Source organism: Sander lucioperca, chromosome 18 (assembly GCF_008315115.2).
Source record: "Sander lucioperca isolate FBNREF2018 chromosome 18, SLUC_FBN_1.2, whole genome shotgun sequence".
Classification (NCBI taxonomy): Eukaryota; Metazoa; Chordata; class Actinopteri; order Perciformes; family Percidae; genus Sander; species Sander lucioperca.
Genome location: NC_050190.1, coordinates 29,006,917 through 29,030,175, shown reverse-complemented (window position 1 = coordinate 29,030,175; position 23,259 = coordinate 29,006,917). Strand labels below are relative to the sequence as shown.

At 42.6% G+C, this 23,259-nt stretch overlaps 1 protein-coding gene and 1 long non-coding RNA gene across 2 annotated transcripts in view; one reads left to right on the top strand and one right to left on the bottom strand.

Annotated features, from left to right (window-relative positions):
- dicer1 (dicer 1, ribonuclease type III) overlaps nt 1-4,346 on the top strand; it is a 50,389-nt gene extending 46,043 nt beyond the window's left edge. Inside the window, exon 30 of the mRNA XM_031321440.2 lies at nt 332-4,346. Coding sequence (XP_031177300.1) covers nt 332-497 — 166 coding nt within the window. The 3' untranslated portion in view covers nt 498-4,346. The remainder of the gene's footprint in view (nt 1-331) is intronic.
- A 1,927-nt stretch (nt 4,347-6,273) lies between these two features.
- LOC116065824 lies at nt 6,274-22,005 on the bottom strand. Its single transcript, XR_004108826.2, has 3 exons — nt 21,995-22,005; nt 10,807-10,811; nt 6,274-6,492 (listed from the first exon to the last, which is right to left on the bottom strand). It is a non-coding gene; the product is annotated as an uncharacterized LOC116065824 (long non-coding RNA).
- Nucleotides 22,006-23,259: the final 1,254 nt, after the last annotated feature.

Here is a 23,259-nt window from a genome sequence, read left to right as displayed (position 1 = left end):
AAACGGACACGCCACGCAGCTGACACGCTCACGCCACACAGGCCGTGTGCAGGAGCCCTTACTTAGTTTAAGTTAGTTAGTTTTATTTTATTTCTGTGTCATGCCAAATATTTTACATTTTACATTTTACATTACAAGACACCACCAACCTATTGACCAGACATCTTCCGGTCGCATATGCAAATCATGTAGAGAAATACATGAATAACAGAAAACAAAAACAAGAAACAAATTTTTTTTATATATATATATATATTATAGAGAACTGTCTCATTTCTGTTTTTCACAATTGTCCTATTGAAACCCTTGTTACCTTTTGGTGTGTGTGCAGCCCTGCAGAGAGAACGTACGACGGGAAGGTCCGGGTGACGGTGGAGGTCGTCGGTAAGGGCAAGTTCAAAGGAGTCGGCCGCAGCTACCGGATCGCCAAGTCGGCGGCTGCGCGGCGAGCTCTGCGCAGCCTCAAAGCCAATCAACCTCAGGTCCAAAACAACTGAGCTCCTTCCTCCGAGCTCTCAGCATTAGCACCTAAAGCTACTGACGCTAACGGAGGGGAAAAAAATGAAAAAAATAAAAATAGAGAAAGCGACATCGGGCTTCACAGCAGAGCGCGGCGCTCGCCTGCGACGGCACAACAAGGCAGCCAGGGAACACGGTGTGGAGACGCAACGAGAGAAGCAGACTGATCTCACAACAGATTTCACATCAGATCTTTTACCTGTTTTTATTTTTATTTTATTTTATTTTTTTTTTGCGCAAACACAATCTTTGCTTTCCCTCTCTGCTTTGTGTAATCACATGAGTGCTTTATTAACGTTTAGCAAAGTATAAAAAAAAAAAAAAAAAAAAAAAAAAAGGTCAGGTCGCAATGTCTATTCCTCACCGGTTTTTTTTTTCGGTTAACCTCTATGTCAGTGAGATGAGGCTTATGCTTATTGTGTAGTATTAGATTGTACATAGTTCAATCAAAGGTGTAAATCAAAGTATGTAGGAAGACAAAAAAAAAAGAAACTCCTCAGCCTGTGCACTAGTGCCAGTCAGTTTGAAAGCGTTTTTGAAAACGCTTCACGGCAGACATGGCTAACAGATACCACTGGAGCAAAAACCTGGTGGCACTTCTGTCTGAAATCTGTCTTGAAATGGTATTCTTAATCATTTTTGCACTTATTCCATTAGGGTCTGTTACCTTGAGAATTGTGTGGTCACATTGACACCAAAATCATATACGTAGCAAAGTATATAAAGATATATAAAAAAAAATAATAATAAGATACATGGATGATATTGTTGGCCTTAGATGCTAAGGCTCACCCTCATATCCTGCGAGACGGATAGGAATTTCAACATTCCCAGTTACTGTAATTTAAAACTAGTTTTTAACCGCACTTGAGGTTGCATGTTCTTGTAAGTTTATGTATAAACCATGACAACTGGATTGCTTCTATAAATGTTCTAAATCTATGGATATATCTAGCGTGCGAGAGCGAGATTCGATGTAAATGGCATTACCTTGACGATTTGGTTTACCGTGTTTTGATACCAGGAGTGGATGGAATTGAATTAAGTCATTCGTGCGCACTAAACGTCTTTCCACAGAGAAAATCATCCAGTTTTGATACAAGACGAGAGAGAGACATATCACGCGTTCAATATGCTGCAGACTTTTCTACATTGGATACTCGTGTCAAGGCTCCGAATCGTTATCGAACACAGCCTTTTGTGGGAAAAGGCCAATTCATTTCAACACACTAGTGTTCCTCACATCCCGTACCTACCAAAGCTATAACAAGATGTGACACTATGAGGTTGAAGTCAATTCCTACGGATAAAAGATACCAGCCTTTTTGTTTTGTTCTTGTGTTTTCTGTTTCCGACAAATTTCGCTTCTCGCTAAATGTCCTTCTCCCCCCCACTCCCTCTCCCCTCCTCGTCAACAAGCCCTTTTTTCACTTGAATACCTCAGTTAATTGCATGCATTTTCTTGTCTTTATATATTTGTTTTTCTTTTTTTTTTTTCTTTTTTTTTTGGTGCTATGTTTTTGTATTAAGCTTGAATTTCTCATCTTTTTTTGCACTGTAACTATAATACCTCTTTTATTTTATTTTTTTATTTTATTTTTTATTATTATTTTTGGAAATCTGTTTGATTTGGTTGTCCCGTTCGTCAGCCATCAAGCTGCAGAGGAGAGCTGCGTTGTCGTCTCTTCCCCCTCCCCCCCCTCCCATACTCGAGGTTGCAGAGGGGGGGGCGGGCAGGAAATGTATTCTCTGCACATAAGCCTAACTTTTTCCCCCGCCCCTCATTCACTAGCGAATAATTTCATCAGTTGAGAATCTGTTAAATTCTGGGTAAAAACAGAGACTTGATTTGATTGATCAGACGGGTAAATGCTTGTAGAGGTAATCAGATTGCACTCTTAAACTTTGGATTTCTCTGACATTAACCCCAAAAATGTGGGCAGAGGGGGAATATACTTGACTTATTTCTTCAAAACTATCTTCATAAACAAGGGTCGGAAGAGACGTGCGCCCGTGTGGTTTCTAAACTGTGTAAATATAGCTATCTGAAATGTATTTCACACCCACAGGTGCTTCTACCTCAAAAGACACTCAGTGTTCATTTCTGGACAAGACTGCAATTCAATTCAGTGACTCTGACGGCGCCGTCTACTGTAGTCTCCACTACACACGATATACTGTAACTCCGACGTCTACATCGCACGTTTCACCGAGTCGGCGTTCCCTCCCAGTCATTTGTGTCTCGCGTCTTTTACATCGAAACAAACCTAACTCAGTGCCTTCTCCGCGGGAGATCCGTGTCAGCGTTCACTGGATTTAAATTCCTTCGTCCATCCAAATTTGACTTTGGAATATTTGTGAGCAGAGATCGCAGGACGGGAGGTCTTCTCTGTTTGTAAATCCAAATAAAAATGAAAAAGACTTCAACTGAACTGACCCAACAGCAACTCAACTCCCAGAAAAGGGCCCAGAGCCCCAACAAGTAGCTGCAGTGAAAGTTTCTTGTGCTGTTCAAGGTTGGATTATCAACCGGGCAAAGCAAGCACATACCCGCCCAAATAGCGTCCCAGACCCTCTGGGGGTCCGAAGGCTCCTGGTTCACTATGTGGCACCAATAAAGCACGACTTGAAGTAAATTGACAGAGGTCTTAAATGGGACACCTGCGTTATTACCCAGGACCTCGTCTTGTACAGTTGACCTGATTTCAAATCACGTTTTAAGGCCGTGAACATCTCAGTTTATACTGTGCATATTCCTCTTTAAACTTTGGTTTAAAGAAGTTACCACGAACTGAATCCTAAGTGATGAACACATGAGGGCAACAGAGGTCAGTTGGGGCCAACAGTTCAGTTTTGCACAAAAGATTAATCTGGTTTTGGGATTAAATGACCGTTATCTGATACATCGGAGCGCCAGTTGACTTCAGCATTACGGCAGTGTTACCAGTGTTAATATGCTCATTAAAAAGCATTAAAGGCCTATTATGAATTTCTCAATGATGAATTAAAAGTCAAGTCGGTCATTTTTTTTCTACGATGTGACTGCTCTCAGGTCCGGTTTGTTCCACAGTAGAGCGCGGATCGGGCCGCATTTTTCTGTCCGAGCCCGGTCCGCGTCCGACAATCCGACAGAGGTATCCATCCTCTGTTCCACAGCAAAGCCAGAGACCTGTAGAAATTCTAGCTGAAACCATTATCAACGAGAAAGTTTAACCCGAGATACACTTTAGGTCAGGTAAAAAAAAAATTTAAATAAAATACTCTAGTCAAGAATGAAATGAGAACAAAACTTGAGCTAACCAGTGAAAACTACTTGTAGAAACGGCAGACTCACTTTTGGATTCAGCCTTTGTGATATCCAGATCCCTCAATGTGTCTCTGAAACTATATGTGAAGTTACAGCTCTTGCCGTCGGGTTTATGATAATTGTTTTGAATTTGTTGAATAGGTTCATGTATAAGAAGGGGGGGGGGCATGTAAATTCACTCCGTATTGGGACTGATGTTTCTCATTTCCCTCAGATCTTTCGTTGGGTGCCATACTTTTTGTATTCTGCATCCTTCAGTTCTGATGTTCAAAATCAATCTTTCTATCGGATTTAAAAAAAAAAAAAAAAAAAAAGAAGAGTGCAATCTGTCATTATTTCTCAAGTCTACACATTTCCAGTAAACCCTTAAATCTGGGATGTGCATTTGGGTTTCCCGTTGGAGAGATAATGTCAGACTCGAGGCCCTCGAGTCACACACCTTCCAACACCTCACGTCTGTAGCGCACACACCCACACACACTCACTAATTATATGTAAATCTCCGGGGGGGATTACTAAACAAAGAATGTGAAATCACTCATACGGTGCCATGCCCACTCTATTTTTATCAATCGATGAAAATAAGGATCACAATTAATCTTGTCAGCCATCAATATCAGCAGCCTCGTATGTTTTTTTTTTAGTTTTTTTTTTTTAATGGAGGGAGGTGTGTGTGTGTGTGTGTGTGTGTGTGTGTGCTGAAGTTAAGGACTACGTTTTCTCGTAAAGGCAGTTTGTTTCTTTTTCTTTTTTTTTTTGTACATGTAGCACAATTGAGCATTGCACTTGGGCGCCATACTTTACCTCATGTCAGCGTGTGAAAGGGAGTGAAAGATGGAGGGGGGAATAAAAAATATAAAAAAAATAAAAAGTGTATATATGATGCCGTAATGTTAAAAGAGGACTAACTCGTGGTTGAGGCTTTGCTGCTGTTTCAATTTGCTGGTATTACACAAACCTATTTGAAGAGAGACTAAAGGGGCTACAGGAGGGGAGACAAAATGTGCCTGCAGGTTAGTTATCATCTGACAAATACACTGTAAACAGAGTCTCTGCAATTTGGGGTTTGGCTAAAATGTCTGGGCGTCAGGTCAGATGCCGACGTTAAACGGCTGTTTTGGAAATTACTTGTAAGTCAAACCAGCACGTCCAATCATGACTTGAGTGACGAACTGACACACTTGGTTTAATTCTCTTCTGACTACTTTGATATGGACATGCGATAAGCAATTCTCCCAGCCTCTTTTCTCCTCCTGTGGTGTGTTAGTTTGGAGTACAAGACAAACCTCCCCCCTCCGGCCCGTTATCAGGAACATTTTAAGGCCCTGACACACCAACCCGACTCAGACCGTCGGCAGAAAAGGCAGTCGGACTGACCAGCTGGCTCCAGTCGCTCAAAAAAGTGCCTCAGAACACACCGAAACGACACCGACTTGAGCGTACATTCTGCGCGAGACGTAATACGTCTCCATAACAGGAGGCGGCGCTAATCAGTATTGTCGCCCAAAAAATGAAAACCAGAAATGACGGAACATCTCTCTAGACTCTACTAAACAGAGAGCACGCTGTCGTCAGTCATTGTTTTCATCAGAGAGTGTTGATAGTAGTCATGAAGGATCGTTGTTGTCATCACTCGCTGAACGGAAGAAAATACGATGGCTAGTAATAAGAAGATACTGGCGTTGTCAGCTCTCGGGCTCTCCAGTTTTCTCGTGCACTGATTCGCTAGTCAAGGGCTAGCACTCCACCAATCAGATTGGTCATTGAGTCCGACTCAACAAGTCAAATCGGCCAAAATGGACGCCGACGGCTCCTCCGACTGTCGACGGCACAAAACACACCGAACAGACTCGAGTCACCGACCTCGCCAGACTGTCCGACGGCCGATAATCGGGTTGGTGTGTCGGCGCCTTTTTAAAGGAAAAATCCACTCAAACTTGCCACTGTACTTTTGGGATGACTCATAGGCCATAATGATGTGTTCTAGCAGTGTCCACACTTAGTCTGTATACACCAGTTTGTGAAGTCTTGTGAACTAGGGCTGTTCATGTTTGTTGAGTCTGTGTTTCAATTCCGAGTTGTCAGTGTGTAAGTGCAACAGGGCGGTCCTGCAGGGAGCGTTTTGTAAAAACAAAAACCCAACACATTTATTTTAGTTTTTGGACTTCTCTCTAATCTGTAGTGTTTTGTGAAACATTGAGTTTAAGTTTGGAGGGAAATGTGTCTTTGGTGGAACTGGTAAAAACCCATCTGAAACATGACAAGGGGCCCGAATCAGACACTGTGTCACAAGCCAAAAAGGTTGGGAACATTTAACAAGTTTATTATGTATTTTTTCTGTAAAATCTTAATCTGAATAGTAACTACAGCTGTCAGGTAAATGCAGCGCAGTAGGAAGTATTTCCCATAATATTAGTCTAAAATGGAAATACCCAAGTACCTCAAACTTTTTTTATTGTAGTTGGTCACTTTCTACTGCGGCCGCATGACAGTCTTCTCAGCTGCTTATCAGATGGAATATAAGTAATAAATCAAATCCTGATTTACCCAGACCAAGACAGGGGCTTTTTAAAGTCAATACAAGTCACATGAAATCAAAGGCCGTGCAGGATTAGTTTTTGGCTCAGTGCTGCCACCGGTGGCCAGCTGTTAAATAAAGAAGACGCCTACTTTAAAGGTGCTCTAAGCGATGTCGCGCGTTTTTTTAGGCTACAACATTTTTTTGTCACATACAGCAAACATCTCCTCGCTATCCGCGAGCTGTCTGTCCCCTGAACACACTGTAAAATAACGCGGTCTCTGTAGACAGCCCAGGCTCCACAAACGGCAACAAAAACAAACTGCGCCAACCTGCACCACCAAACGTAACAAACAGTGTTCCAGCCAATAACCGACAAGAAGGATTTAGGGGTGGGGGTTGGGGAGGGGTTAGTGCACGGAAGGGAGGGGGAGAGGGTGGGATGGGGAGGAGAGAGGGGCGAGCTAGCCTCCGTTTTGTTTGACAATACTTCGAACGTCAACAAAGTGCCGTCACCCAACATCGCTTAAAGCACCTTTTAGCGGTAAATATATTATAACACTGTAATATATCTTCTAGTTTGACTCAACTGTAATTAAGAGACCTTTCTTTTTCATACACAATCGTGACACATTTTAAACATTTGTTAGATGGCCAGGGACTGAAATGTGCGAGTTTTAGACAAATTGTAAAACTTTGTATGACTTTCCTGGATCAAGGCTAGCAACTTTCACAAACGGTGGGCTGCAACTGTGATGATTTAGGTTTATGTATTATCATTTGTTCCTAATGTAAATCAATTTGACTGATTATTTTAAGTTTTCATTCAAGCACTGTCCTAAACCAAATTACACCCACTGAGATTCAGAAGTCCTAAGAGCGCTTTGACTTTCTGTAGGAACCGTATCTGGATGTGATGTCATGTCACCCAGGTACATTTGGCCAGGCATTAGAAAAATAAAAAATACATCACGAACAATAAAATAAAACCCCGATAGGCAGTGTGTTTTCCGACTGTAGTGGTGTTTAAGGTGGATTTTTCCTTTAAGCTCCACGGTCAAGCGTGATCAATGTTAACAATGAACTGAAATGCCTTTTTGATAAACAATGAAAGTGGGGAGTAAAGATATTTGTCTCATAAAGCCAGCGTAGTTGCCGATGGTGACTGTATCGGGGAGGGGCATGGTCACCGAGCAGCAGAACACCAGCAGAGTGGAGCTAAACGGATCGAGTGATGAACTGTTTTCAGCAAGGGGAATTATGGGCCATCACAACCTGCAGCAAATGTTTAAGGGACATTGGAATACAAATTGAACTCCTCACTCATACTGTACACCGTGCTGCAGTGGTTTGCGGTCTGCACCTTATGGATCATAAATACCTTTAATTTTGTTTGTTTGGATTTGTTTCTATTTTACAATTGTAGCCCAGTATATCTACAATAAAATTGATGGTATGGTCATTCACCTATGGTCCCGTGGGGTTAATTTAGCATTTTGCAAATATGTACAGTACATAAATTGAATTGTGCACAATGTCTTCGCAACTAACTGGCAATATTTCTATGACATTTGCTGAAATGTGAAAACTAGGGCTGGGTATTGTTAAAAAATGTTCGATGTAATTTATTTTTGTTTTTATAAAAATCACTGGTATTGAAGTCACTGCATTGTATCGGTACCGGTTCCTAGACAATTTTTATACCAATTTTATAAAACAAAAAGAAATTACAATACACAATCCTGTGTATTTTTCAGTTCCTATTACGTGAGCCGTCATGAGCGCGTAATGTAGAGTTTTTCCTGTGTATCTCTACGACGTGTAACGGTAGACAGCCAATCACAAACATTAGATCTTGGTAGAACCATGCTGCGTGCTTATTGGTACACTGACGCTGATGAGATTTACTCAATGTAAAACCGCTCTGCGCCGGCCGTTCCATTGTTTTCCCATGGGGTGCGCGGTGCCGCCCAACTAGGCGCTGCGCTTGGCGCCACGCGCTGCGCTCAAAGTTCAAATTATTCCAACTTTGACCTCGTTGCCACTGACCTTATAAGACGCAACCAATTCCAGAACGTTCCTGCGCTGCGCTTTGCCTCTCTCTTGACGCCCTACCTCACGATTTTGCCGCTTAGCATGTGTAGGCGTATTCTGGCTATCATCAGACCAGGCCCAATCTTTTAAGATTGAACATTAGTCTGGGGAGTCTGCTGTGTATTTTCTACTGCACAAGAGGCGTGATCAACGGGCATAGTTCAAATGACTCTGTACGCAATTGGATAGTCCTTCAACCAATCAGACCAACGATCCGTCGGTCACGTACTGCACAACAACGGGGTTTGAGCTGAGCTCCATTCTTTTGGCCACCAGCGAGGCTAGCTGGTAAATTAGGCTTTTACCAAAGCCGGTCGGTAGTCAGTCCCTCCAGGATTTCGCGATGTCGCAATCGCGCCAATTCACGTGAATTCAACTAATCAGCGCGAATTTGGTACGACTCGCAATTTTGACCAATCGCCACAACTTTTCCGTAAATTTGACCAATAACCTGACGTTTCCTGCTTCAACCAATCACAGCAGTCCCACGTGCACTCAAAGCCAATGACCAAGCGGGAGTGAGAACGGGTTGATCATTTCCTTGTTTGTGATATGAAGACGAGACGTGTGTGACTCGAACATCTCACATTTACCAACAAAACGTACAGCGAAAGACGGTGCAGAACATTTCAGACCGTCCTGCCAACCTGTATACATTTTAACATCAATGTAGACTGTACGATTTAAAAGTCGCTGCCGTTTCAATCCTGGCTGTCGGCTCTCTGCAGCGGGTGGGGCTGCTGCTCCGTTCCCCCTGCGGCTGACGATTGCACACACACACACACACACACACACACACAGAGACACATGGTGGATGCAGGAAAAAAAGGAGACGAGATGACACGATGACCTAAATTGAGGACAGCTACGCTCGTTATTGTAAGTGCAATGATAAGTTAAAGTCGGTACTTTATCAAACCGTATGAATGTGTGTCCCAGGCCAGGATAGGAAATTAACTAACAATGTAAAGATCAACAAGGCACTGACAAACAAATGTTATTCATTCAATAAATTATTTTTTATCTTAAATCCACCATTTTTATATTATACCAACATTAGCAGCATCCTGAGCCTTTTTGGAAAGGTTACTAGGAAATCTCAGCCCAGGGTAGTTTTATTCTCCCCAAAACAAGTTTCCTTTTTATTTTTAAAGAACTATACAAAAAAAAAAATCGCAACTTTTACGGTCTCCCGCAACTTCGTTGCAACAAACATACAAAAGACATCGCAACTTTTATCGCATTTTTTTACGAAAGCTCCCACGAAATCAGGCATTTTGGGCCGCAAACAATCTCAAAAAAAGGCCGCGAAATCCTGGAGGGACTGGGTAGTAAGGCAAACACATCCTTCTTTTGTAGGAATTGTTCCAGGACAAGTTTCTGTTCCGTTTTCAGAGAAAACTTGCCTTTGAAATCTTTTAAAACAGCAGCGACAGCAGCATCAACGGGTGGCTGCGCTTCGGTGGCCGTCATGTTGAATGTAAACAAAAAGCTGCTTGCCGTCGCTTCTCTATCGTCATCGTGTTAAACCCGGCAATAGCGCGCCAGGTGGATAAGCCAGTTTGTGATTGGTCCCCGCAGATTTGTAACTGAAGCAGGATAGATAAACGTACAGGTTTCCAGTCTGAGCTGCAGGGAGAAATCAAATCGCCGGGCAGATCGGGCTGGGTTTACCCAGTCTAGTGTAGGCAGCTATAGCTGTTGAAATTGGGTATTGAATGACGAGGCATTTTTTCAAGACTCAATACTTTAGAGGCAATTCGGTTGGTGCCTAAAAAGTATTGAATTCGGTACCCAGCCCTAGTGGCAACTGATGTTCCCCAGATTATAGTCTCGCATTGCCAGCTCTATCTCCACAGCGCTGTGGAGTAAGGTCTGGCTACACCACACATACATTCTGGGATAGGAGGGGAAAAAAGCTCTGGGTTGGTTGCATTCCTTTTACCCAATCACAATCGTCTTGGGCGGAACTTGTTTTGGTCCTCGTACAAGTGCGAGACGAGAATATTGATATGGATCTAAAGTCTGTGTTGAGTACACATCTGGGAGTCAGAACATGGTTAGCCTAGCTTAGCATAAAGACTGGAATCAAGGAGAAACGGCTAGCCTGGCTCTGTCCAAAGTTCAAAAATACACCTACCTCCAAAGCATGTTGGATACGCTAACCACATTTTCTTTCAAGCTATGAACTGACCCCACAGACTTGACATTGATCTTCTAATCCAACTCTTGAAAAGAGAAACAAGCTTATTTGCCAGAATAGGGAACTATTCCTTTAAAAGGCAGAATCCCAAACAAATTACTGAGCTCAAGGTCCACTTAACTAGTGCTGAGGCTTTTAACAATATCACCCGCCGTGACAGTGAACTATGACTACCACTTTGACTTAATCTGCTGACTGTCCCCGGTTGTCCCTCATTCTGGACTGATGTCCATCACCTCCTCTTCATTTTGCGTTGGCGTTCTAAACTGCGGTGGATTTCTGAGGACTATGGTTAACTGCTCCTCAGATCTCTGCAGGGTAAGTCCAGACAGCTAGCTAGACTATCTGTCCAATCTGAGTTTTCTGTTACACGACTAAAACAACTTTTGAACGTACACATGTTCCACCAAAACAAGTTCCTTCCCGAGGCTATTTTGCAGAGGCACCGTTGCTCCATCCGGCGCTTGGTGATTGGTTTAAAGAAATCCTAATAAACCAGAGCATGTTTTTTCTCCCATCCCAGAATGCTGTGTGGACTAGCCAGACCCTCCTCGGCAGCGCTGTGGAGGAAGGTCTGGCAATGCGAGACTATACTTAACCAGAATTATCCTTTAACATAAAACCTGGACAAATGTATATTCTCTGCAAATCCATGTCCTCCTGACCTGAGGTAGTTGGAGTACAGAGACCTGTTTTCACTCCTTCAGCTGTGTATGAGCCCAGCCTTCCATCGTCTGCCCAGTTTCCTCCAGTCGGCTGGCTCTGAGGCTCGTCAGCAGCACCCACTATATTAGCTCTGTCTGACTACACCACCCAGCAGCTTTAGCAAGACAGGTTTCAGTCTGGACTAAACCGGCTCACGATCAACTCATTTCTAATTTATCAAATTTTATTTGACAGGGACAGTGCATATTAATACACATTTCTGTAAATATGACAGAATTGGCCAAAAGGCTAGTTCTCATCTGTAGTCTCTGGCCAGATGATACAATAGGCTCCCTTAAAAAGCAATGATAGGCATCCTAGTCTATATCGATGCATTTCATTTGCGGGATTGCTCCGGTGCCGCCGGAAATTCTGCCGGCTGCCTTTCGTTTCGGCCGGCTGTCCGTTACCTTCTGCTTTCTTTGTGTTGGCATTTTGTCTACTGACTATTGTATGGTTAACTTCTCAGATCTCTGCAGGGTAAATCCAGACAGCTAGCTAGACTATCTGTCCAATCTAAGTTTTCTGTTGCACGACTAAAACAACTTTTGAATGTACACGTGTTCCACCAAAACAAGTTCCTTCCAGAGGCTATTTTGCAGAGACCCTGTCGCCGCCCAAGACAATTGTGATTGGTTTAAAGAAATGCAAACAACCCAGAGAGTTCTTTTTTGAGTCAAAGGTCCCGGGCCGACTTTTATTCCCAAACTGCCCTTTATACAAACTGCCACCTCTCACTGTCATTATGGGCTCCCATTGTTTCCTAATGCTGCTTTAATTCATCAAGATTGGTCAGGGGACTAGACGAGGAAAGTAAGGTACACCGAGCTAGTTTTACAATACGTTTCTGAGCCTGAAGACAGTTTTTGTTTCCAGCTTCAGTAACAACTGATCTCACAGCAGCTTCCTCCTCACAGGACGAAAAACCAGTGCACACCAAAAAAGTAAATGAGAATCAAACTGTTGATTGAAGCCTTAGAGAGTGTTAGCGAATAGGAAAATGAGCCGACGGCGCCCGCTTAGGCAGATCATCAACACAATGTCAACTTTGTGCGACGCTGCACCCGCTGCTGTTTTCTTTGTGCCGAGGTGGCTGTGCGGAAGACGTTCGCCAGCCTCTGCTCAAACATATCCTCCTGCACCCTTTGAAATGCTCTACCCCCGTCCCCTCTGTCTGATGAGACGCAAATATTGAAATGAGGTTTGGGCGTCAGAGGCTCGGTTAGCAGCATGGGAACGAACGGTGGGAGAGGTGCTCCATAATTAAAAAGAAATCATTTCAGTTCCTGCTCGGCCTATTTCCATTCGGCATTACCGCGTCTCCACAGGTAAATTGCTCCCTGTACTCCTGCGATGATGGTAATGAGCGGTGGTTAGGTCTGACACCACGTCTCTTTGATTTAACCTAAATGAGAAATATGCCATCAACAGGGGGGGACTCAATCATAGCGACTTTAAATATGATATGGGCCCAGCTGAACTAGAGGGGGTGAATCACTCTAAAAGTATGATATTAGGTTGGCTGATGGAAAGGGACACTCACGCCATCTGTGTGTGTGTGTGTGTGTGTGTGTGTGTGTGTGTGTGTGTGTGTGTGTTTTATCACTTGAGTCATGTCAACTCTCCTGGAAAGAAAACTTATTATACAGATAATAATATGTCCAAAACATATCAGCTTTGGCGTAGACCGCAAGCTGTCACTGCATTTCGCTCTCAGAACGTTTCAATTAATTATGCACTTGGTTCAAACGCAAGGAAAAATATGATTTGATCTCCTCCCTTAACAAAAAGTGTATTCATCTGAGAAGACATTTTATGGACTCAGACCTGAGACTCTCTGATGCCAAACCTCCATTAACCAGAAATTCAGCAATAACATCAAACTAATGTAAGCTTCTTCTTTTTTTTTTTTTACTTGCTTGCTTTTTTGTTAAGGGGATCAAAGCACCAATCCTTTAATAATAAATTGCTTTTTAAAGTTTGGGTCTGGAGAAGTCTAGTTCTGAGTGCTCTGGTTTGGAATGAGACCCTGTTGTCAAACTTCTCATCAGCAGTAGAGATCAGCAGGACTGGAAACGTTGGAGGCTTAAGTCAAGGCCACACTTTCATTCCCACACATAACCACCTTATCTATATTATACATTTTAATTATTTACAGGCCAGGGGTTAAAGCGGGATCTGGCAGGTGGGGGAACCCTAACATCCAGTTTCAATTTTTGTTCCACTATTGCCTACTATACGCTAGAACAGTGGTCTTCAACGTTTTTTAAGCCAAGGACCCCTTAACTGAAAGAGAGATGGAGCAGGGACCCCCTATTACATGTATTGTATGAAATTAAGTTGCATTTTAAATTGGGCCTACAATAACGTGTAGGGCAGCCTAAAGCCTTTGTAAATACCTTTTTTTGCATAGAATAATAAGCTATTCAAATTGCCTAGTAATTGTTGGCATGGTTTTATAAATCATGTTTAAATGTTAAACATACATGTGGTACAGTGAATCCTTAGGATGAACTGTATCTACCTTACCTATAGGTCAGTAAGCCTATTATCAGTGGGGATTTATATTTGCTAATAATATGTTGGATTCATTTTAGGACTTTTCATAATGTCAGTGAGTTTTTAGTCACACTCTTAGGATTTTGCAAAGATTTTGACCTATGCTTCCCAAAGAGCAAAATAGGTTAAATGAAGCTGCTTTTGAAATTAATTCAGTTTGAATCCCAATATTGGGATCTGCTCCATTCTTTTATTTATCCCCTAGAAAAATCAAGTTTAAGAGCAGTTTATTGAGCTGTTGGTATTCATCATGATGCTAGAACTGGCTTGAGTTGAGCTAGCAGTTGTATTTAGTCAGATTTCTTTTTGTTGCTCCATGACTGACTGTTTCTAGTCTCCCAAACACTAAAAGGCACTTAATGCACTTTGATATATTAACTAGCTTATGTCAAAATGGCATCCTGCCTCTGTAGGGGAGCCCAGCTGAGTGGAGCTGCGTTTAATATTTCCACTATGTTAGCCTATGATTATTAGTCTTTAGTAACTCGAGACGAAAATATTAGCTTGATTGTGCCCGGTACTCTGAAGGCATAGCACGCTAGCAGCAGACATGCATTATTAGAAGAGAAACTAAGTCGAATGATTGTTGTGTGCTTTGAGCGTTGGACCACAGCAATTGGCGTGTCGGTTTAAATTAGACACTGATCAAGTCAACCTCCTCTGTCTGAGTATCATGTTTACACTGCAAATCATGAAGCACTCACAGGAGAGAGGGATAGGCACAGACGTTTGGAGGGTGGGGGTGTGTGTGTGTGTGTGTGTGTGTGTGTGTGTGTGTGTGTGTGTACACACACACTGTTAGTGCACCTTTAACACAATGTAAGACTTGGAGGAAGTAAGCGCTAACAGAAATTTCTGGAGAGTTTTGGTACAGGAGCAGATCGATAACTTTTAGCTAGCATCACTTACACTTAGCTTACCTTTCTTTATACTTCCTTACTAAGGGCCGATAAAAAATGTAGGTGGTCCTAGCTGTGTCGGTTAGCGTTACATTACATTTCAGTGAATGATTGTAAAGATTTACAAAGCACGTTTATGGGATTTACTATCTAACTAGGACGTTTTGGGACGATACACTGGTGAGAGCAAATGAGGTTTAACCATGTATCCAGCTAATTTATATAGCTCACATTACTGTATTGTGTGAACAGTTAACTTCATTTAATATTGGTAGTTGGCTTTTTTTTTGGTCAACCAGTGTCGTTGCATTACACCAAGGACGACTACAACAGAGGACATGCAGTGGACTGTCATCACTCCTTCACTAACCCACTAGCCTTCTTGTCTAGCAGCCCCATGGAGCCACAATCTCTGCTTTCATAAAAAATAATCCAAAGAATCCACATGTAATGAGCAGATTGACATTCACTGAGCAGATTCATGTTGTCTAGAGGATGAACAATTTCCTTTAAGGACACATTAGCTTCCCTCCAGCCCCAGCCTGAGGCTGAAATTTGAACTTTGCACTTAAGATACCTCAGCCGAGTGTCCTTAGAAGTTATGTTCGTAGTGGATCTGCTATGCATAAGGTCAACCCAACGGTTAATGTTTGCTTTTTAAACCACAACCGTGATTTTTTTTTTTGTATCACATCTTTATTGTATTGTCACATATCACACAGAGTGCTGTTAGCCAGTGTTGTAGTCAAGACCACCTAAACCGAGACAAGACCATGACTAGAGTGTATCGAGACCGAGACGAGACCAAGACCTGACCAAACAACTGGACCTTACACAACTAGCTAATAATTAGAGCTAATATTCGCTAAATCCCTTTGGGTGAGGGGTGAAGAGATTTCTGGAGAGTTTTGGTACAGGGGCAGATTGATAACTTTAGCTAGCTAGCTTCGCTAGCATCACTTACACTTAGCTTACCTTTCTTTATACTTCCTTACTAAGTGCAGATAAAAAATGTAGGTAATAATAAATAAAATGTTATTACATTGGAACGGGGGTTAACTGTAACACATAGACAAGACCGAGTAAAAATGTGGTTGATTCCGAGACCTTCAAAAAGTGGTTGAGTACTACAACACGGAGGACTACAACACTGCTGTTATCATTAGCATCTGCTCCTGCTCTCAGCTGCAGCATTTTCGCTACTTCTGGCAATTCTGCCTGTTTGTCTGGATTTTTTTGCTGTCGCTGTCCTTCGGTTGGCCATTAATGTTGTCCTCTGTGTTGACTTTGACTCTGTAAGTGTCTGTGTAACTTAGTGTTTGGATAGTTAAATACAGGATTCCGGCTGTTTTTAGTGTGAGCACCTTTTAACGCATCCATCTACTTGCTTATATGCCGCCATGTTGGTTCTCCGTAACCCTGACCATCAATGAACCAATCATTGTTTGACTCCCATGACTAGAATCTTCCCTGAATCTTAATGTAAAGTTGCCATGTGCAGAGATAGTAAGAATTTAAAAACATTGGTGATGGATGTTCAAATTTGAACACCGTTCTGTCTGCTGATCGGGTTGATATCTCACATTCTAACTCTAATAAGTGTCATAAAATTTGCTCAGGACATTCATGCTCTCCCAAGGATCCCATAATCTGTGGTCTTACACCACATTTGCCCTAGGACAATTTCCTACTGTGGGATGTAATGAACACTGCAGTATCTGGGGGACAGCACGGCTCTAAAAAGACACTATTTTATACTCAACAGGCTTAACTATTGTTCATAAAACTGAATCACACGGGGGACCTCAGAAATCTGATTGGCTGTTAACAGCCGATGACTGCAAAACGTTAAGCTGTGGACATCTTTTCTTGGCCATTCACACATTGGCTGAGCTCCCATGGTCACTGAGCTCCATAGGATGTAACAGTGGCTTGTTGATCAAGCGTGACATGTCGCTTAAAGTGTGTGTGAGTCATGAAATGGACCGTGAAAAGAAAGGGATGGAGACTCACCAAAATTTCTACCACAAATATAAAAACTGAAGGTAAAGCCCCCAGGAATTTGGGTCATGCCTGTGGTGACTGCTGAGGCTGATGAAGATGAGACGGAGGTATCAGTCCAGATGGTTCTGCTGAGCGTCTCGGTGACATCGATACCGCCATAGATAAGCCACAGCATCTCCTCGTGCAGAAAAACCGCGGCAGTCTACGTCGAGCTGTTGTGATTGGTAATACGGCACAGCTGTGACCATGAAATCAGGACTTAGCGTAATTAGTCACTTTGAAGCAGAGATTTAATACCAAAATCTTCGACAAAATACCACGGGATCTGGTGCTACTTAATGATAATCTGATATCCAAGCCTCTCGTCTCATGTATTTTCCTTCTTAACAACCGTGCCATTTTGGAGCAGAGAGATGAGACCTGGGTTCCATTTGGACCGTCTGTTCCCGAGCCAGACAGAAAAGCCACGGTGCAATACTCTCAATTCCTATTTGTAGGAGGGAGCCCAATATGACACATGCACTTTTTGAAAGAAAAATAAGGAGCCTAAGTATAATATTACAGTGTTATTAGGGTGGCTTTTCCCCCTACTGTAAATACCTCTGTATTGGCCTCATACAGCTTTAGTATTGAGTTGACTTGCAGTGGTGTATTTGCATGAGGCCTTTTGACAGATGGCATGCAGGCAACAGAATCCAGGGTGGTAATATATTTCCTTTGGTGTTCCTTTGCTGCATATATTTCTGAATTGATTCAGTGTACCAGCAAAGTGTATATGGAAATTTGTAAATGTCATACATTAAAGCTGCGCTAATGAATATATTTGGATCAAATGACTGTGTGTAATGTGACAGCAGTTGCGGACTCGGGCTGTCTGAGGTGCAGGGCCGGAGCGAGGGACTGGCTTCTAAGGCTCCAGCACAGAATGTTTTCTCAAAAGCCCTGAATCCTTTAGGGTTTTAAAATAACTTTCAACTTTTTGTCATTTCCCCCTCAGTCTCTCTGACTGCACTGGCAAATGCTCCACCGCTGGTCTGAAGTGAAGGTGAGGGGGCGAAAGAAAAGAAAAAGGGCATCAGCTGCATGCACGCAGAACTTTTTCTAGCATGTATGGCACACTATATGGCACGGCATCATGTTTTGTCATTTTTATAGCTACTAGGGCACTTTTGCGGCGTTTCAAAACAAAAAGGATCTCCCTATGAACTCAGAACTAATCTCTGTCCATACATGCATGTAAACGCACATCACAGACCTTTCATGTAAACTGGGACTGTGCGTGCCGGTTACTCCGCTTGACACGGAATTGTCGCAATTTGCTCGCATAATAGCTTGCCTGCCGGCCCATGAAGGCAGTAGTAGCATTACAAAATGCAGAATTTAGCTGCTAGCATCACAAACAAGGTCAGAAACGTCTGTAATTCGTTATACATGTTAAATTAACCACTGGTAGTCAAGGCTGATATCGTTTGTTTTCGACAGGAAAAGGGTCATGTGATAGGGGCGTGACGAATCAGGGAAGGAACTATGGAACCGGTTCCTACGCAACCAGTAGGAACCGGACCGGATTAGAATGCAAATTTCAGTTCCTCATTTCGGTTCCACTTAATATTTTCCCTCTGTTGCTCCGAAAACGGACAAAAATATCACACTTTCTCTGTAGTCTACCGTTAGCTAGCTACCGTAAATGTAGGCTACTTTTAAAATGCCGTATTTTCCCTCTGGGCTCACCACAAAAAAATAACTCTATAAAAGAGCCTTTCTTTGATGTCATTTTTCAGTTTTCAAGAATCAGTTTTGGAATCGGAATCGTTTTAAAAGTACCGGTTGGGCATTGGAATCGTAAAAATCCAAACGATACCCAACCCTAGGAAGGACACTTCGTCACTGATAAGACCCAATCAATGAGCGAACGTGGGTGTCTACATCGTCATTTCCAAAGGTCTCTGTTTTAGGGGCTCGGAAATGTCGGAGCAGTGTGTATCAGACAGTTTGTGACTAAGTCGAGCCAAAGCCAAACACCGCCCACCGTCTGGAGTTAACTTTCTCATTTTAATAGCTAAACGGTACCTTTAAACCAGCGCTGCCTAGTTTGACAGTTTGATCGCAGTTGAAAATCGTATGAGAAATCGTAACAAGTATGACAAGCCAGACCCACATCAAGATGTTGGGTCTGGGAACTCACCATTGGCAGGGCTCAATCCGAGGGGCGGGATAAACGGATGTCTTTCAAATTCCCTCTGCACACAATAGGATAACGCTACAACCAACCAGAGCAACGAAGAAGGTAGCAGAGATAGTTGATAGATTAAACTTTTGCCGTATCCCGTCTGCAAAACTCCGAACACATCTTCCTTTTTTAAGAATGACTTCAGTGCCGTTCTTTGTTCCTCCAAGTCTTCCAGAGTCGCGGCCAAAGCCGATTCCAAAGACCGCTGTCCGCCAGCAGCAGCAGCCATCTTCTTTGTTTTCAAGTACCAGGGAATTCACGCGGAACCATCACATCTCTGCCGTCATTATGTTAAGCCCGCCCACCGACTCTATACACAATGTGATTGGCCTGACTAGAGTTTGGTTTTTCCAGCTCGCAAGCCAATGGAGAGTTGCTAGACGACCCTGGCTGCAAATTACATTTGCTGCCGCTAGGGCGCGTCTAGATTTCTAGGCTAGAGCAATCATTGACACTGTGTTAGAGACTCCTCGGCTCTGATTGGTTAGTAATCTTCGGGCACAGATGGAATCTTGGAAATGCCATTAGGTGCACTAGGGGGAGGCAGAGGAACAAGTTATTTTTCACAGATTATCTGTCACATGTGCTACTGTCAGGATAAAGGGACAGATTCAGCAAATATTAGTGATGGCCAAATTAAGCGTTGTGAATCATTTTCTTTATTTTCTGAGCCCACTAGATGGCGCTCTTGGTTTAAAGAAAAAGTCTCAAGGGATGGCAATTCAGTGTGCTTTCAATCATTTATTGAACAGAGAGCGCCATCTAGTGGGCTCAGAAAATAAAGAAAATGGTTCACAAAGCTTCATTCGGCCATCACTAGCAAATATGTCAAAAAGTATTTTTCTATAAATATTACCTACTGAACCTTTAAGGTGATAGATAATACGTCAGTTTTTATAAGGGCTGTCAAGCGATTCAAGCATTTCACTGACAGTGACTATGGATAAGTAACTCGTACAACCCCACTTCAAAAGATCCAAACTATCCCTATAAATCATCAAAGACATATACTGTTATTATTATTTGAAGAGTGTGAAGACATTAAGAACTAGTCTTCTTGGCAAAAGAAATCAAGTAGCCCAATGTAGATTTTTGTTTTTTGCTTTCATGTGAGAATAAACATGATTAAAGCAGCTCAAATGTATGCAAAACTTAAGAAGGTTTATGGACTAAATGTATTTTTTTTCACAATACACATTTTCTAAAACAGCCTGCTGGGCCTCTGCTTTTTTTGCAACTATCGTGCTGAATTGTTTCAGACAAAGTAATCCCTCTAAACTCGCAACTGGTTGTTTGTGCAATATCCCTAAACTGCATCAAAGCTAATTTGGCCGACTGCGACCCTCCACCAGCGATGTAAGCTGAGACCCCGCTGGGCCGATGATGAGGCATAAACGGACCAAATCAAGGCTCCACTTTGGGCTGAACTGGCTCAGGCCTCTCAGCTTTCACCCTCAGCTGCTTAATGCCTTCCCGGAGCAACCGGAGCAAAATCTGCAAGCACGGGGGGGAGGCCCTTAATGAAGTGCTTTCAGAAGGAAAGGCTTTTCAGGCCTCGCAACGCTCCTAACAACCCCCCCTTCAAGTCCAGAATAAGAGAATTAGCTAAACCCTGTCCAGGCCCCCCCCCGACCCTAAACACCACACTTACCGACCCCCTTGCGCAACCCCTTCTCAAATCCCCCGTCCTATTCACTTTCCCCCTCCTGTGCTGTCCATGTTTAATGAAGCTGTGATATATTTATGGCCAGCCAAATCCCGCTCTAATCCTACCCCTGATAATAACAGCCCGGTAACTGTTTTCCTTAAACATGCTTCACGAGCGCTGGCTGGAGACCCACAGGCCGCAGCTCTGTGGATATTACTCAGTAACCTAATTTGCACTTGCTGTGTGTAATGCACACCCATGTTCAGAGGGAGGGGAGGTAGCCGAGCAGGTCAGTGGCAGGCTGCTTTTTGGGGGTCCTGTTTACGTCACGAAATGGGCACCTCGAGAGGTTGAGGGGGCAAAGGCAACAGCCGGGCTACCTCAGCGAGTAACGAGGTGTTGCTGGACCTGCATTTTAGAGTCCAATTACATCAGAGCTCATGAGAGCCATTGTAAACATGTATAAACCGCACTGGGCTCCAGAACGATATTCGAGAGAAAACAGTAACACGCCTGTACAAGAATGACGTAAAGGCATTAATACTGCGTTCTGAAAAAACATTCTGTTCATTTCTGTTGGCAGAGATAGAGGTGATTTATAACGTTTTATTCTCCACTATAAACAAACATGTAACGGGCATAAACATGTCGCTGCTCAGCCAGTGCTCACGCCGCTGATATGACGCAGAGGAGATTTGGAGTCTTAGTTAAGTTTGAGTTTTTAGGGACACAAACTGGAAATGAAAGGGCATTAAGACAAAAACCTGAGTCTATCCTATAATTAATCCTGCCACATCTGGCATCATATAATCTTTACAATCAGAAGATCCCGAGGTTTTAGAAAAGGTGTATAAAATAATGCACAAGACTTACTTGACTGTTATATATCCATTTGATAAAATGTTGCAGCCATGAACAACATGATTTGGCCTTAAATATTACAATAAGACCTAACAGGCTCAACTCACATGAATACTTTGAAGACTGGGTGCTGGATCCTTAATGTCGGAAATGATATATAAAGGTAATTTGGACAGCACTCCAATTAATACTTTTTATTGCCACACTTTTTCGGGCAAGACGCCCTTCTTCAGCGTGTTTTTCAGGCAATCTTCTTGCAGTGAATATTTCGACAGCATCGTACAATGTAGCAGGTATTCCATACTGAAGTAAAATGTAAGAGTTTGAAGAGGTTTAATAAAGGCACCTGTTCTATTTCTTTCTCCCTGACCGCCAGAGACGGTATGTAATACCTACATTTTTTCATCATCCAGGAAGAATTCATTGAACCGAAGTTAATTGCTTTACTCTTGATTTAATGTACAGATTTGATCTAAGGTAAAAAAGACTGGTTTAACACCCTAATTCAAAGTAAAAACTCAGAATAATGTCTTAAGCCAAAAAACTAAAATGAGGGAAATGTAAAGCCCGATGTAAATGCTCGTTCGACAAGATTATAAAAAAATTAAAAAAATGTACCTCCAGTGGTATCTAGCCATGCGCATAGTTCATTTTGATACGGGTCATGTTAACAGCACATTCCGTTTGGATATTCAGAATGAGGCCTTTTTCTGAATTTAGCATTTTCTGATTAAGACCGGTGTGATATGCAGCTATTAGTCCTTGGAGATGTATACAGCGCATTCGGAATATGTGTGTCAATCAGAGTTTTTAACTCCAGTTTGTGACAGTTTACTCTTGAATGTTACGGCTTACTGTCAGCTCTGCAAGCATTGATAATCTTGTTGTACACAAACCAACCAGCAGTTGGCAAGGCTGCAGAACAGATGCATGTCCAAAAGAAAAGAAGGAGAAACACAGCTATTTTTGAACATTATAGAAGACTTATTCATTATGGAAGATATCAACAGGTTTTTGGATATGCGCAAACATCGATCCAACAAGTCAGCCACCGGTGGAAAACGTTGAAAAAAAAATCCCATTTTGCATGGCTGCATGCGAATGAGAAGATTAATTTTCATTAGCCGTGTGAACAGCTCAGTCGGAATATTGTCTTTTTCGGAATAAGGGCAAAAAAATGAAATATTAAGTGCATATAAACGTAATAGTTGACTTTAATAGGTGCGAGTTACAGTAAAGTGGGCTTGTTCTTACCTAGTCTCGCATTGCCAGACCTTCCTCCACAGCGCTGCCGAGGAGGGTCTGGCTAGTCCACACACAGCATTCTGGGATGGGAAAACGTGCTCTGGTTTATTGGCATTTCTTTAAACCAATCACAATTGTTATGGGCGGTGCTAAGTGCCGGATGGAGCAACGGTGCCTCTGCAAAATAGCCTCATGAAGGAACTTGTTTTGGTGGAACATGTATACGTATAAAAGTTGTTTTAGTCGTGCAACAGAAAACTCAGATTGGACAGAAAGTCATAGAAATGAGGGACATCCGGCGGACTTTCCGGCTTGTACTGTATATGGACTAGTTCTAACCTGTCTGGGTCCTCATGTTTGCGCTGCTGCAAGTTTTTATTGTAAGCAAAACCTGGCCAAATTAAAAAAAATGTGTGTAAAAAAAAACCTTGACTACAGTAAAAGCTAGACTTGTTTAGAGTAACAGA